The 16,154-nt window shown below is 42.8% G+C and overlaps 2 protein-coding genes across 6 annotated transcripts in view; one reads left to right on the top strand and one right to left on the bottom strand.

Moving 5' to 3' along the window:
- SEC24C (SEC24 homolog C, COPII coat complex component) overlaps nucleotides 1-3,801 on the bottom strand; it is a 43,785-nt gene extending 39,984 nt beyond the window's left edge. For 2 of the 4 annotated variants that reach the window (XM_083502401.1, XM_083502402.1), the window contains exon 1: nucleotides 3,542-3,797. The gene's annotated coding sequence lies outside the window, so the exon portion shown is untranslated. Of the gene's footprint in view, nucleotides 1-3,541 lie in introns of all 4 variants that reach the window. The other 2 variants (XM_083502400.1, XM_083502399.1) reach the window with 2 other exon arrangements.
- A 2,146-nt stretch (nucleotides 3,802-5,947) lies between these two features.
- Nucleotides 5,948-16,154, top strand: part of SYNPO2L (synaptopodin 2 like) — a 41,540-nt gene continuing 31,333 nt past the window's right edge. The window contains exons 1-2 of one of the 2 annotated variants that reach the window (XM_083502415.1): nucleotides 5,948-6,049; nucleotides 7,107-7,250. In XM_083502415.1, coding sequence (XP_083358541.1) covers nucleotides 5,999-6,049; nucleotides 7,107-7,250 — 195 coding nt within the window. In that variant the 5' untranslated portion in view covers nucleotides 5,948-5,998. Of the gene's footprint in view, nucleotides 6,050-6,923; nucleotides 6,944-7,106; nucleotides 7,251-16,154 lie in introns of those variants that run through there. The other variant, XM_083502416.1, reaches the window with a different exon arrangement.

The raw sequence follows: 16,154 nt of genomic DNA, 5'->3' as shown, positions 1-16,154 counted from the left end.
ATGAAAAAATTAAAATAACACAGATTCAACAAGAATTAAGGTCTAAAAGCTATGACAAATAAGGCATTCATATAACCCTCATGAGGCCCAGCCAGCATATCCTTACATCTTGGTTGACTAACTTGTGGTCCTACAGTTCCCACGGTCCCTGACTACTGAATATGCTGGACCTGAATGGAATTTCCTTTACTACCAGGTACTATTTGGGGACATGGTTCTGAACATAAGGTTTAAAGAACAGATCAGTCCTTATGTCAGTCTCCTGCAATAATCTGTATTCAGTAGCTGATACTCTTCAGAACACTATCTACTATAGCAAAAAGGTTCATTTATAGCAGGATAATCAAGCATTTCCGGCAGTATGTCAGATTGTATCAGTGAAAGGGATGTTTTGCAGGTGTGATCTTCTGAATCAGCACACACATAACCCAGAAGAAATAAAATACATTGCCTTCATAACACACTGAAATTTTAGTTTAAAGCAAGGCAACAACCATTAACAGCAAAACACAGCCCTATTTGCAACAGCATAAAACATGTCATCGTGCTATTGTAGTATTAACAAATAGACGTAACAAATTTTAAAAGCATAGAACATTTCCAAGACTACAGTTTGCTATGATGGCCAAACTAAATTCATGCTTCACCTATCAAGCAAGAAACAGTACAAATCATGATTTGCGAATCTAATGTTATGGCCATCACTATGAAGCTGATTGTCTAGTTTTGCTTTCTACCTTCTCAACAAGTGGCTCTAAGCTACAGTTTCCCTAGCATGTGTTTAGAAATTCAAACCATGGTTTGGTCCTAAACTATAGTGTGGAGACTATGGCTTGGTATAATGATAGTCCTGACCAAAAATGCACAAGCATAAAAGTGAATTCATTTTTTAGAAACGTTACAAGGAATCATACTGAGAGGACAATGCTTATTCCATAATACATGTTTTAATTTTTGCATCCCGGTTAGCAAGTGAAGCTACAGCAGGGGAATGGCATTTGCTATGTCCCTTTTTTTGTTCTGCAAGCTTCCTGCTCATTTCCCTTTCTCCATCTTTTTTATTTTTGCCATCTGCAAATATCTAAGTGCCAGCACAATGGGTTCTACGACAGTGTCTAAGCATGCTAGTATGCTGCACAGCTGGTATGCAGCCCAGTATTGTGAGGTATACACTCAAACGCCTTTAAGACCTTTAAGCTTTGGACTTTGGCACACCTCACTCTGAATTACGGTAATGCTCTTGTTTTGTGATCACCACAGTGCAGTAGGATGGCACGTGTGCAAATCTATCAGCAGATCTCAATCTGCCTTCAGCCCACCTGTGCTGTAAAAGGATGCAATAACATCACCTAGAATTGCTACACTAGTCCAACATTGCATATCATACTGTTACATTAGTACCACAGCTGGGGTGCTTGCAACACCCTCACTCACTGCTCCCTTCCTCACCCCTTGAAAAGGACATCACTTATTTCAGTTCTATCTGCTTTTCAAGGCTCTTATTGCCGTATTGGCACTTGAACAGAAGAGACAGAGTAGGAGGTAAACGGAAGAGAAGTAGGAGAGAATAATGGAGCAGCTGGTGGGACAGAAGTCAGGAATACACACTCAAATATGCACACCATATCCAATACAACAGATCCTCTTTAAACTCTATTTTCTCACAGGCTCCTTCCCCATTGGCAATCAAATAAATGTCACACCTATCTACTGAATGAACTGCAAAACCAAAAACCACAGAACTGATGCTTTCTAGCACTACCCTTGTGAAAAAATATAGACTCAAGGTATAGAAACTTATGGATCATCATAATTTTTACAAGGGATCCCCTCCAATCACAGGTCAACTCTGTATCCATAAATGTGCTCTGTGATTTTTACTGCGCAGTCTACCACCAAGGTAACCTTTAATTTGGCAGTGGCTATTTAGGGATACTATGTAAAATTGTGTAGACTGAAAAGGAAACATTTTAATCCTGCTAGATATTCAACCTTTACCCAGATCCTTTGGAAGTACAATGACTCTCTTTATGCCTGTGCGCTTTCTCTATTGGGGAAGAGAAGTAACAAGAAGGGTTGGTGCCCACAACATACTCCCAAAATTCCAAATGTCTCTGTATTAGCATAATCACCCTGTTATATACACATCTAGCCTTGCACAGACTAATAAGTGGATCACTTGTCCATAAAACTGATCCATTCTTCTGGCAAGAGCGAAACCCTTTTCTAACAAAACATAGAAAATGAGCAATATGTAAATGTCCTGTTGCATGAGGTAGCGGGATAGGACAAAATTAGGGAATTTAAAGCCTGGCCCCATATATAATCCGCAAATGAAGAAGCTACTCTTCTGAGTTCTATGCATAACTAATGCTGCAGTCCAAAGTACAATTTAGCACGAATGCAAGTTAATGTGCACTGCTTGGGAAAAGGAAAGCACCATGGTGTGCTTTGAAATCTTCAAGGTGAACCTAAGTTTCAAAACAAAGTTATTCCATTAGTTGCAGGTTCAATCCCCATAAGAGACAGCTGCGTTTTCCTGCATTGCAGGGTGTTGGGCTATATGATCCTAAGGGTATCTTCCAACTCTGCTTCTAATAGCAAGCGTTTCAAAAGAAGTCTCTAATAGTAAGCACTGCTACTACTTCTGAAAAGGAAAAAAAAGGCTCCTAGTAACGCTTTTGTTGAAATGCAGCCTGACTCCTACATAAACACAACATTGCTTCATCTCAGTTTCACCTTGTCAAGCCCTGTTCACACGTTCGGCAGGATCGACTGGTAAAGCTTTTCTCGGGTAGTTTCCCTTTTTGGCTGCAGATCAGAGTGTGGGGTTACTCCCTATGAGCTAAATCTCCCACATATAGAAAACACCAGCAGGCCAGGGAAAACATTTCCTCCCTGCTCTCTATTTGGAAGTTGTCCGAATAATTTTCCCCAACTCCTGTATTAAACCTGTTACCGACAAGCCTCGGGGACGCACTCACCCGCACCTATCAACCTGCACTTGTGAATGCAGCACACGTCAAGGGGAACACACTTTGCGTGGTGGCTGTGTGAAGCAAAGCGGGGAGGAAAGAAAAGCGCCGCTTATTTCCTGCCTGGGGGAGGGCTGGGTTGGAAAGATTCATTTATTTCAATTTCATTCGTTAAATGTGTATATCGCCCTTCGAGCGAAGAGCACAGAGCGGTTCAATACATAAAAGTGCAAAAAATGAGATCACACAAAATCCATAATAAAAAGAACAGACAATATCCTCTCACAAACACGTTTAAAATGGCATTTAATCAGCCAAAGGCCTGGTAATGAGAACTCGCTAAGGGAGAAGCTAAGCCGGGGGTCCATCCGGACGGCTCAGCACAGGGCCTCCCCGGGAGGCCGGAGGCGTAAGCCTGCCAGGATCAGGCCAGGCGCGCTCCGGAGTCGGGCGGCGCTTTATTCCTCAGCCCCGGCCTCGTCGCAGAGCCGCCTCCCCCCCCCCTCCCGACCCTGGTCCCTCACAACCTCGCGCTTCAAGAGAGATCGGCCCGGCCTCGCGGTTACCTCAACCGGCTGTCCCCGCTCCTGCTGGTCGTCGGGCCGCCGCTGGCGCCGGCTTCCGCTTCCTGTGCCCGCCGCCGCCGCTCACCGGAAAGGCCCCTCCACGTCCGCTCCGCTCTCGCTCACAGCTTGCCACGTCCTCACTTCGCTCGCGGCCTTTGCTGCACTCCGCTGCAACAGGGACCCGGATGCTGCTCGGCGACCATAGAGGCGCGCGGGAGAGAGAGCGCGAGCGAGCCAGGGAAGAGGAAATGGGCCATCACCGTCTTCCGTGACGCGTTTCCGGTCAAGATGGCGGCTTTTCTGCTACCTCAGGGGCCGCGTTCGCTTAAACCATCCAAGTCCTCAGGGGCTGTGGCGCCCGACTGGGCCCCGGTTATGATATCGTCGTAGGATGGTGCTGTCCACTGTAGCAAACGGGAGGCTAGTTCTCCCTGACGTGGTAGTACTTAAGACTGTAGTTGGGGAGTATATTTATTTATTTATGCTTATTAATTTCGTCGCTTGATGGGGGGACGGGACAATAACCTCCGAGTTGTTTACAAAAAGATGAAATAACAAAATCAAGAAAAATTCACAACCATACTTTAAAACATACATTATTTTTTTTGATTAAAATTACCTCAACTTTCTGAGCTTCTGGGAAGTCTTGGCTGAGCAGTGATGTTTTCAGCATGCACCGAAAAAACCAGAGTACAGCTACCTTCTATCCATCCTGCAAAAGCCCCTGTACTTAGTATGTAGCAGAGGAAGCCAACTTTGAACCTTCATTCCTTTTTATTTCATTATTTAGTTATTAAATTCATATGCCACCCTTCATCAGTTTACAGTATATAAAACCACAAATATACATAGCATCATAACCATACCCCACCACACAAATAGTTTAAAAGGCCATAGATCGTTTAATTAGCCAGTGGCCTGGGAGAAGAAGAATGTTTTCACTTGGCACTGAGAGATGCATAATGAAGGTGCCAAGTGAGCCTTCCTGGGAAGAGTTAAGCATCCCGACATCTTCAGACACACTTGGCAAAGAGTGAGTCTGTGGACTATCAAAGCCTTCAAAGTTAAATTTGTTGACAACAAAGATTGATGCTGGAGAGATGATCGTGAATGGTTAAAGCTAGGTTAAGAATTCTGCCACGGCAGCAGTGGCCAAGTTTTCCTGCTGATCTGTGCTATTTTGATGCTGCGCTGCCTGTCCAGCAGAGAGATCTGGCATGTTTCACTTTCAGGACCACATTAGAGAAGAAAAATGACACGTTTTGTAGCTGGCCAGTGCCAAAGGTGCATTTAACAGGTTGTAATTGTTGGGGCTGCCTATTGCATACATACAGGAATCTTATTCAGAAGTGTTTCATAATCTGAATCCACATCTGACTCTGAAATGGTACAGCTGCCCCAAAGGTTATCCCATCAAGTGAATTTGTGCATGGGGCTACCAATTCTACTGGGCATAAGGCTTCTTCCTCTCCTAGCGTGCTATAAATCTGTTTAAATTCCTCATTAATACACAGATGAGTAACACTTGATTTCTCATCCCCTGATTGTGTAATGCCCATGATGAATTTGCAGCTGAATGTATTCATTTATTTTGACTCTACCAGAAGTCTTGACTCACAGGAATTTATTTTTTTAAAAAATATAGTGCATTGAGCTCAATTGTGAATTACAGACTAAAGTAAACAAAAAATATGGGTGTATGGCTGGAGAACCTTACAATATAAATTCTGGCTGTGGGAGAGAGGGAGGGAGGGGAGCAATATGACACAGATGTTATCTCTGTAATGTTTAATTCCTAATACAGTAGCTCATTCGCACATGCAAATCACTTGTAAAACATTGTAATAATGTTTTAAGTTCTCTTCAATGCATGAACAAGTATATGCAGGCGGTAGACTATTGAGCCATGCAGTGCTCCTTTGATTGGAGAAGCTCAGCCCTTTCCTAGTATGTGGCTATACCCTTCATTTGAATTTGGCACTTCCAGCATGTAAAACATATGACTCTTCCTGCCTTGTTTGTGCAGAGAAGGGGAGAAGACAAATTCTCCATTATGTTTATAATTGCTGTCTGTTACTACAGTATAGCTAGGTGGTTAGGAAACTGCTTTGTAGTGTGTGCAGTGTGGTTTCAGGTACCGAGGGTAGTATCCAATGTAGTACTATGACAATCCTCCCTTTGCTCTTCCTCCCATGTGTTGTTCTGAGAGTTCTGAACACCGCCCCGTGCCAATTATGGGAATTGTGGGGGTGCACAAGGGAGAAGAGAGGGGAACCCCACTGCTCAAACAGAAGTCATTGCACAGGGCTTCTGCTGATGGGGCTTGTTAGGTGAATTCCACCCAAAACAGTTCCCTCTCTTTTGCCTTTGACATGACTTTTGGTTTTGTTTTGTTTTTTTGCCAGGCATGGAAGAGGTGAGTTGAAACATTTTCCTTCTGGCGAGGCATAAAGTACCATGTTAACAATAACAACAGCAGCAGAAGCAACACATAAGGTTCTTCCATGTGTGAGTACTATATGGGCATCAACACATTCTCCGGTGGAAGGAACTGGTGGAGTCTTCTAGAACACCAGGGGCATATCTGTCATTTCTGTATTTTCTGGTTGTGTACTGGTAATTTCCTCATCCATACTCAAATATGGTAGCTGCTCCACCAGCACAGAAGAGGCATGTCTCTAGTTATAATGTGTTTATAGGTTTGCTTTGCTAGTTGCAGGGGGGGTGGTGGTATTGACTTTCCATTTCTCCATTTTCAACATTTTTGTCATGTCGTCCAGTCATCATGAAGGAATTTGTTAAAGATAAATTTGGGGCTGCTTCTCTGAAATTTTATAATTCTGATATTGATTCAGGCATTTCAGCCTATTACTACATAATGATAGACCTGGATTGTGCTATCAGTAGTTTTTGACCCTTTAAGCATAATCCAAATGGGAAATCCTTGTGCACAGGCCCGACTGAAATAATTGGCAGCTCCCTTTCATTTAACAGGCTTGCACAGGAGAAGGTTTCATTGGATGGTATCCATTGCTTTGCATGAAAGAAATGAAGGTTGCTTTGGCTAAGGTGGCATAAACATCTGAATGGTTTTGTGTGCATGTTGAAAATCACAAAGGACTGCCTTCAGGAGCTTTGGAAATACCAAGTTTTATTGCAAAGCTTAAATCAAATCCTCCCCAGCTGGAAAAGTGTGAGACAAAGCTCTGGAAAGAGACAGGAGGAGAGCTATTTTCAGCCATGCTTTAGTGAAACATCCAGAGTCTATTGCGGGCCAGGAGGTGGGGGGAGCACAGAGGGTGAGATTGACAAGATGCATGTTCAAAATGACTCTGGCCTCTTACCAAAAGTGGAATCAAAACGGCTGGTGATAGTCTGCTCAGCAGCTGGAGATCTAGAAGGGTATGGAGCATTGGTCTTTCAGGACTAACCTCTAAGGAGGAGGGGGGAAAGGAAGTAGCGGGCTTTAGGACGGACTTGAGAAGGTTGATGCTCCTTGCAGCAATGGAAGAGGAAAGCACCATACCTTAAGAGTAAAAAAAGGTTTATTTTTATTTTTGAAAAGGACATTTGTCACCAAAGGAAAAAGACTGCTGAAATCATGGGAGCTGAAGAAGAAGAGGTCGTTGTCACTCTCTCTGGAGGGGCACCCTGGGGCTTCCGTTTGCAGGGGGGCTCTGAACAGAAAAGACCCCTTCAAGTGTCAAAGGTAGGAAAGGAATATATTCTAACTGTCTAAAGGTGAAGAAAGGCCAACGGTTTAATATGTGGTGAAACTCGTTTGACTGCTTCGCTGCATTTAAATAAGTTTATTCTCAGAGCAGAAAGCATGCATTCAAACTATTTCCACCAGAATTGGAATGTCTGTCTTCATCCTTGGACTGTGCAGTTAACCGTTTTAATATACAGTAGCAAGGCTTATTTCCAAGGAAGCATGCATGGAATTGGACTTCAGGATAGTATTAGGCAACATATGTGAGGTTCATATAGTATTGTGGGCTGGTTTGTGTAGCCAATGTTTTTGTTAGCATCCTTTTTATTTTTAAGGTAAGCTTTGAATGCAATGGTTGCAGTGGCACATTTTAAAATGTAACTCATGGATTGAAAATGAGGCGCTCAATAAAATGAAGCCTAGATTCAATATGGTTTCAAGTATGGATGCAACATTTAAATGGTTAATCAGATCAACCTATTTACAAATTTTCTGTTGATTAAAATGGTGTTCCTGATTAGTTGGGCAAGTACTTGTAAAAAGTGCAAATGACAAGCACCATCTTTGTTGAAAAATATTTTTTAATCACAAGCACTGTCTTAAAATGACTGTTTCACCCCTTTCTCACATGAGAAAATGCCTAATGTGTGCACACATCATGTAAAAACAAAAGTATATATTTTGCTTTGGAACTATTGTTCTACTCCATATGCACATTTATTCAACAATTAAATTAATTAATAAAGATTACATACATACAACTCTCTAGATACGATGCTTTTTCAGATCTGAGGTTTGTTTAAACAAGGCAGGTGCATGTATCTCTCAATTGTTATTTGTCCCTTGTAGATTAATGAATATGTATGCAAATTGATTGTGGGGCTTTGTCCCATTAAAATAGTCACATAAATTCTTCTCTGGTTTGGAACAAATTTCATGAACTTCTGGAAAGTCAGCTGCTTCTCTGCCTTTAAGAAATGCTGTATTGACCTATCATACATGAAAGAACAGTTTCGATGGAATGATCTGATCATGCCCAGCAAAGAGGGGAGGGTTCCTAAACGCAGGCTGCTGAAGTAAAGGCTTATAGTCTTTCTTGTGTGCAAGCTATCAATTTCTACCTATCTAATCTGTATGCATATGCTGCAATACTGCTAAAGGTAGCAGTGATTCATGTTGAAACTAATGGAATATGTTAATCTTGTTTTATGTAAGTTGCATAACTTACAAAACTTTCAATCATGCCTAGTCATGATTGTTAGCTGGACACTTGCTATCTCCCACTGAGCAGCAAAATGTAATAGCCAATGTAGCAGCAGCAGCAGCAGCAGCAATATTAGCATAGTTTATTTTTTATATGCCACTGTTCTACCAAATTGAGTTGTTTTAATTTTTTGATGTTTGTTGCTCTGGGCTCCTTTGGGAGGAAAATTGGGATAGAAAATTATCAGAATAAACAAATGTACTCATATACAGCATAACCAAATAAGCCATTCAATAAAATAATTAAAAATACAGTTTACAATATCTAAAAGCAAATACAAACAACCCTAAAATAAAAGTAACAAGGCTGAACGGTTTTGTACCTTAAAACTGGCAGTAATAAAACTAGGTGTTGCATTTTAAAAGGCTGTTGAAATAAATGCATCTTCAGTTTCTATCAAAACAGACACACAAAGCAGAAGCCTGTGCAATTTCGATAGGGAGAGCATTCTAGAGTTGCACCCTGCCACAGAAAAAGCCTCATCTATTTTACACACTTGATCAATGTCCCAAGATAGTACCCCTAGAACAGGACCTCTAGAGTTAATATTCAGTCCCAGGTGGGCCTATATGGGAGCAAGCAAGAGAGGAACAATAGAACATTAATTTATCTTTGTTGATTGTTCAAAACTTCCTGCCCTGTACAAACTTTAAGAAATTAACAAAGCAAACCAATCCTCATATTATCACAGGACTGGAATTAGGTTACTGCTGTGCTGTTCAGATGGCCACCACATTGAATGGATGCTAAGCTTGCAGTGCAGGGCAATGGGGGGAGGGGGCATACAGCCAGATAGTACAAAAAGCAGTGTAAAAATGACAGACATGCACCCAGCATCCCTGGACAGTTCACCAGTGCTCACAGTTGGGGGCTGTGACAGCACCCATGTGCCACTGACTCATGAAGGAAGCCAGTGAAGTCACGATGAGGGCATTTCCACAGCACGCACCCGTTCATCACTACAAAAAACATGTAAGATGACACCATTCTCCCTCCAATGACCGCACTGACACAGCCAGTGGTAACTCCCACCCCTGTCAGTTTCCATACAGGGGTCCAAACCCCTTTATGCTCTTTGCAGCCACTGTTTTTGAGGACAGTACACAACTGAAAGGAAGACTTGCAACACAGCACTCACATAGCTTAATGGGCACATATCGTCTCTGGAATATGGGTTCAAGAGCTGCTTGGGGATGGGAAAGAACCTTTCCCCAAGCACCCAAGGGAAGGGGGTGACAGGACACGCAACAAGGGCAGCCACAGCTGCATACTGGCAGCAACTTCCAGTGGTTCACACTACCAGTGGGTGTAGTGTTGAGAAGCAGCGGGTGGAAGTTTAAGCTCCATTAGGGAGAAGGGAGGAACATTTTCATCTTTCTCATGCACGGGGAAAAAGTTGAGGGCAAAAAAGTAGGAATCCCCAGGACTCAAGCGCTACAGAGCAGATGCCTAACCACTCAGCCACAGCAGCAGATAGCATTCAGATGCCAGGAGCAATGGGAGGGAAAGTCAGTAGTGAAGTCCAGGGAGGGAAAGTGAACTGGTGTAAGGTTGTGCTGTTGATGGCTGTGTGAATTAATGGGAAAAAGAACACAGAAGGGTGCTACTCCCTCATGCTGCCAACATCTCTACCCTATTTCAGCCAACACATCTTTTGCTAGTGCAGCAGCTCAGCTGGAGAAGGGTTCAGCCAACACTAGCTGCCACTGCATCCAAGATGATCCGCTGCTTTATCCGGAGTTCCACCGGGGTAGTAGGGCTTCTGCCATATGCTACAGCCCTTCATCTGCCAGATCTTCAGGAAAGGGTTGTCGCCCCCAAATCAGTAATCAGAAATTCAACATTCTTGGATGAATCGTTTAGCTCCTGCAATCATGCTATTGCAAATGTAGCCTCTATGCAGCTTCCAGAAATACCTGTGTCACTGGAAAATGAGATTAGGTTCCAGACCTAAATGCTTTGGTAGAAGTAAGCTGTTAAAGGGAATGAGACCTTTGTCAGTCTTTGAAGCTTTGGTGACTAGTGATGGGATACTACATGCAGGCTGAAGAGCATATGTGCACCGCAAACTTAAACAGGTCTTTCTGTAGTGCCCTTGGGATTCTCCCTAGACCACATGCTGCACACAAAAACCCCTTGAGTCTTTTTGCCAGGACATAATGTATTCTTGAACACTCTTGCTTGCCTTGGACAAGAGAGAGGAGTGTGTGAGCATGTAGAAACTCATCTGCACTGTATAGTTGTACCACTTTAACAGTCATGGCTTCCCCCAAATAATTGTGGGAACTACAGCTTGTTAAGTGTCCTGAGAGTTGTTCACAGGCCCCTATTCCCCTCACAGAGTTACAGTTCCCAGAATGGTTTAACAGTCAATCCCTCTTCCCAGGGAACCCTGGGAATTGTAACTTCAGGATTCCCTGGAGCAGAAAAGAAAGCTTGTGAAGTAGCAGCGTCAATTCTTTTTTCTTAATGATCTAGCCAGCTGCAGCATCACAGTTTTATGTGGTTGAGAAAATAGATGTGGGGTTACTTCCTCCCTAGAAGCATAGCCATGTGGGGAGAGGTGCCCATGTCTTCTCAAAGAGTGCAACTCTGTGGAATTGGGGGAAATGGAAAAGTCTGCACACAAGCTGGGCTGCTACTAACATCAAGTCCTTTTGTCAATATCTAATGTTTTGTATTTTATGTTGGGGGTGATGTTGAACCCTGTGTAACTGAAGACTAGGGCTGATCTCTTGTGTTAGGCCTCAGGCAGTGGATATGGAATGTCACTGAAAGGCAGCAAACATTAGTTATTTAATTTATTGTCTTTTACTCACAGGGAGACTCAGAGGTATTTGCTGTATTGGTGTGCATATTTGGGAGGCAAGGTAGCATATGTTGTTTTGCCCAAGGCAGCAAAATGCTTCAAGCAGTGAAGAAATTGAGCAGTTTATATACTAATACTGAACCCATGCCTGATTGCATTCGGTCCAAATAATCCATCTCATCAAAGAGCATATGGAGTCACTGTGGTCTACCCAAATTTGAGCATTATTTAGCTGTTAATCCACTCTGCCCGCCTGCCTTCAAAGTGGACCAAAGCAGTCAACACCCACACATATTTGAATTTGTTTATAAGAAGCAACTTCAGTTTACCCCATTCATACCAAGAGACTTTCCCTTTTTCTAATTTGTTGGTTCTATTATGCCAGTTAAGTACCAAACAGGGCATTTATACAGATTTGTGCCACAAACAAATTTATAAGGGCACAATCCACTATGAATTGCTATGTAAGCCCCATTGTGATGTATGTATGTATAAATCATCTTTTATATGTGAACGAGTAGAAATTCTAGTGTTGGTGGGACACAGTTGTTGAACACCATCCTGTGAACTTTGTTCAGTAACAGATTGGCAGGCAGTGTAAATTCTACAAACAAGGTGCTATATGCTGGCAGTAGTTTGTCCCCATTAGCAATAGTCCTGCAACTTATTGACCAACCTGAAAGGTAGCCCCATATAGACTGCTTTGCACTACTCCAACTTTGAGAATACCAATGCATGGACAACTGCATTGGTCAAGCTATCCCAGCCCAGGAACGGCCACATCTGTTTTACCAGCCCAAGCTGGTAATAGGCACTCCTAGCCACTGAAGACACCTGTGCCTCTAATGACAGAGCAGGATCCACAAGCACTCCCAAACTACGCACCTGCCTTTTCAAAAAGAGTGTGACCAAAAGCAGGCAACTTGCTGACTTCCTGGTTTTGGGAACCACTCACCCACAGAGCCTCTGCCTTGCCAGGAGTCAGACTCAATTTATTAGTCCTCATTCAGTTCACCACTGCATCCAGACACTGGTCTAGACCCTTCTCAGCCATTCCCAATTCAGACACTACGGAGAAAGAATTGGATATCATCAGCATGCTGTTGACACCTCGGTCCAAATCTCCAGATAACCACTCCCAGCAGCTTCATATGGATGTTAAATGGCTCTGGGCTTAACCTCAGATAACATGCTAATCAACAGAGCACTTCAGCCCTATAAACCAGCAAGCTGCCTTTACATGCTCTCTGTTCAAAAACATATGGCTGTTAACCAGAAGATTAGACCAAGCTATTAGGAGGGTCCCAGCCTGTTCCTGCCTATTCCTGCTGGGATATTTTGATGCCAGAATTGGGGAACATTGGGATGGCAGGCTCCCCAAGGCTATGGGGAGCTGGCTTCAGGCACCAACTCTGCGTTACAAAGATGCCTGCAAACAGGACATGAAGATTGGCAACATTAACCCCGTCATGGAGGAATACCTTGCAGACGACCGCAGTGCCTGGAAACAGTCAGGTTGTGTATCCACAGCAGTGATCAGAGAAGGAATGACCACTGGGAGGAGCACAGAAAGAAGAAACTATGGTGCATCTACAGCAGCAGAACCAGATGCCTTCATCTTCCCCAGCCGAGGAAAATGTTTCTGCCATAACAAGTCTTTACAGCCACAGCAGGCACTATAACTCTCCAATGGTTTGACTTGACCTCTGAAGGCGCACTCTTCCATTGTCTCCTGAGACAGACGGATGCCAACTAACCAAGTGGTGGTTTGAGCCCACCTAAGGACAGCTGTGGGCAGGATTCCTGCATTGTAGGTTGTTGAACTAGGGTCCCTTCCAACTCTACAGTTCTATGATTTTGTTATCCTGTCACAGAGAACCCAATGATGTATTCTCAAAAGCCTTTCATCTGGTGTATTTACGTTTTCTTCCATCAGCAGTTCTGAAAGGGAGGTTCCAGAAAATCCTTTATTGTCAACATAATTGTCTCTGTGAATCAGTCCGGTGAGGTAGTATCTATAACTCACATCTTACGTACTGCACGTCTAATCATGATATACATAAGATTTTTATGGATCTCTTTTATCAGAAATTTCTAGGATGATTGGATTAAATTGGATCGTTAAATAATACTAGATTGCTTTTCTGCTTAAAATTGGACACTTAATGTGATCGTAACTACAAGACTGTGAGCTGTTTTGTGAAACTAACAGAAACTCCAGTTGGAAATGGGACATACGAACTTGCCGTGAGTGAATGGATTTTTAAACTCCACTCATTGTGGCAGCTGCTGGTTCTGCTGAATTAGCCTTTTGGAGGAGTCGGGTTATGATACTTGACATATCCTTTCCATTCCAGTGGAACAGCTGTTGCTTAATACCTTTTCTCCTCATTGGTGCATTACGGACACATGTATTCATCCTTCCCTGTTTAATTATGTTGCTCCTCTCCGGTCTTCCTGTAGGAAGAATTAGGATGTTTTTATATATCAGGATTTCTGGCAATAAATAGTATTTCTTTCTTATTTGTAATGCCCAGTCCATACACTGGTTGAGCATCTGTTGTGAAGATAGTGGTATCACCCCCATCCCAGACCTTCCATGTGTCCCTATTTTCCAGGGACGTCCCTGATTTAAAGAAGCCATCCCAGTTTCTGATTTGATCCCAGAATGTCCCACTTTTCCTTAGGACGTCCCTATTTTCATTGGAGAAATGTTGGAGGGTACGGAGTTATCTAACCCCTGAGCCAATCCTGTATAGGGAAGTTTTTTTACTGTTTACTGTTTTATTGTGTTTTTATATATGTTGGAAGCTGCCCAGAGTGGCTGGGGCAACCCAGTAAGATGTGTGGGTTATAAATAGTAAAATTGTCATTTTGGAATGGGACGTCCCTATTTTCATTGGAGAAATGTTGGAGGGTATGCCAGCTCTGCAATTTGCATCCCCCCTCCCCTGGGGAAATCCAATTATTCTCTCACATAGTATATTTGTATCTATTAGGATGACTTATTTTCCACTGCTTGTGATGTTTAGGGAAGTTTTTAATGTTTGGTGTTTTTAATATTCTGTTGAGAGCCACCCAGAGTGGCTGGGTGAACCCTGCCAGATGAGCGGGGTATAAATTATTATTATTATTATTATTATTATTATTATTATTATTATTTAGATGGGACAATGAGAAGAGGCTGGTTCACTCTTCTGAATTACAAACAGCAGCAGCTGAACTTTTCAAACAGCACGCAGCAAATAGTAGAGGGGATAGTAGAAGGCATTTTGGATCAGTTCAGTTTCTTGTGTGTGATTACACAGTATGTGATTACGAAGTCACATACAAAGTCAGCCACAAGGTTTATTGCAGCACACTTTGAAAAGTACTTTATAGTGCTGCACTTAGTGAGTTTAAGTGGGTCCTTACTGTTTGTTTCATGGTTTATATCTAGGAAGACGTTTTTTGCATTGCTTGGAATGGCCATGCTGACTGGAATTGATTGGAGTTGTAGCCAAAAACACCTGGCGGTGTAATATGTGCAAAACCCAGACGTACAGAGTATGGGTTGCTTTGAAAGTTTAAGCTGCACATTATACTTCTAAATATAGTGTGCACTTTCGTCCTCTCTTCCCAGATCATCTTTTTCACTGATACCAGCCCAGGCTATAGTTGCAAAGAAACTGAGAACTAGTCAGTCAAGTTGTGTTGGCAATGTTATGTTCCAAGGGATTTATGAGTTTTTGAAAAGCTGCCTCTGGGAACAAGAACAGTTGGGAAGTCTTTCATCCTATTTTTAGAGTTTCTCCCTCTGTGTGGGGAGCTGGCTGTGAAGACCGAGAGTGGACTTTGTTGATTTTAGATGCCCAGGACACACAACGTAGTTGGAGACTGCTTGGTAAATGAAGAGCTTTGCTGCAGAGTTTTTTCCTTGCTCAGTTCCGTACAAACTGGAGTTCCCGAATTACCATAAATCCTGGCATGGACCAAGCTGTGGTTAGGCCAGAGTACTCTGATCTGGCTCCAAGCTCCAGATTTCATAGCCATGGAGGCTGAGAGTTGCTAGGAGTACACTCCAGGAGTGCAAGGTTCTTAAGAGACAAATTGTGTGAGATGGTTGCCATTGCCCCTTCAGCAAAATTGGGTTTGCCATTGAATTCCTGTCAAGTGGCGTTAAGGCTTAAAACACAACAGGGGTAGGTTAGAGGCAGGAGCTGAATCCACTCGCTTCATTTTTCCTGACCCTCTGAAACAGCCTTTCAATATCATCTTTCCGCTGGTGAGATGCCATGAGTTGAAGTAATTCTAGGAGGAAACATCTTTAAACTATGGGGTGGGATAATTATTCAGAGAGAGAAGGTTCAGACACTTTCAATGGCTTTGCGATTTTAGGCTGCTTTTACTCTTGGGAGGGCCTTGCAATAGGGTTGTTTAGATCCAATTTGTCAATGTGTGTGATTGGCACATGAGGATCCACACACTTCTGTTTTCTCACTCACCATTTCATTGCTTTGCTGCTTGTTGTCATCCATACCACTGGGTGGAGTTTGGTAGAAATATCCTTGGTATGTTTGGGATTTTTCTGTCCTCTCAATCATTCCTCCCCTAGTTATCGTACAAAATTTAAAAGCAGTTTGCTGGGTCTATTTTTAAAATTAAAAATATATTTGTTTTTGCAGAATTGTAATTTAACAGAATTGAGGCTAAGAATGGCTTTTGCCCTTTTGCGGTAAGGTTTTTAGAAATGGACTGACAGTGTAATCCTATGCAATGTTTACTCAGAAGTAAGCCCTGCTGGGTTCTTACTCCCAGCTTCCAGAATCCAGACTGTTGCTATTTTGTG

Source organism: Podarcis liolepis (genome assembly GCF_965112155.1).
Source record: "Podarcis liolepis genome assembly, chromosome: 5".
NCBI lineage: Eukaryota > Metazoa > Chordata > Lepidosauria > Squamata > Lacertidae > Podarcis > Podarcis liolepis.
The sequence above is the reverse complement of the archived record's forward strand: the minus strand, read 5'-3'. Positions and strand labels throughout refer to the sequence as shown.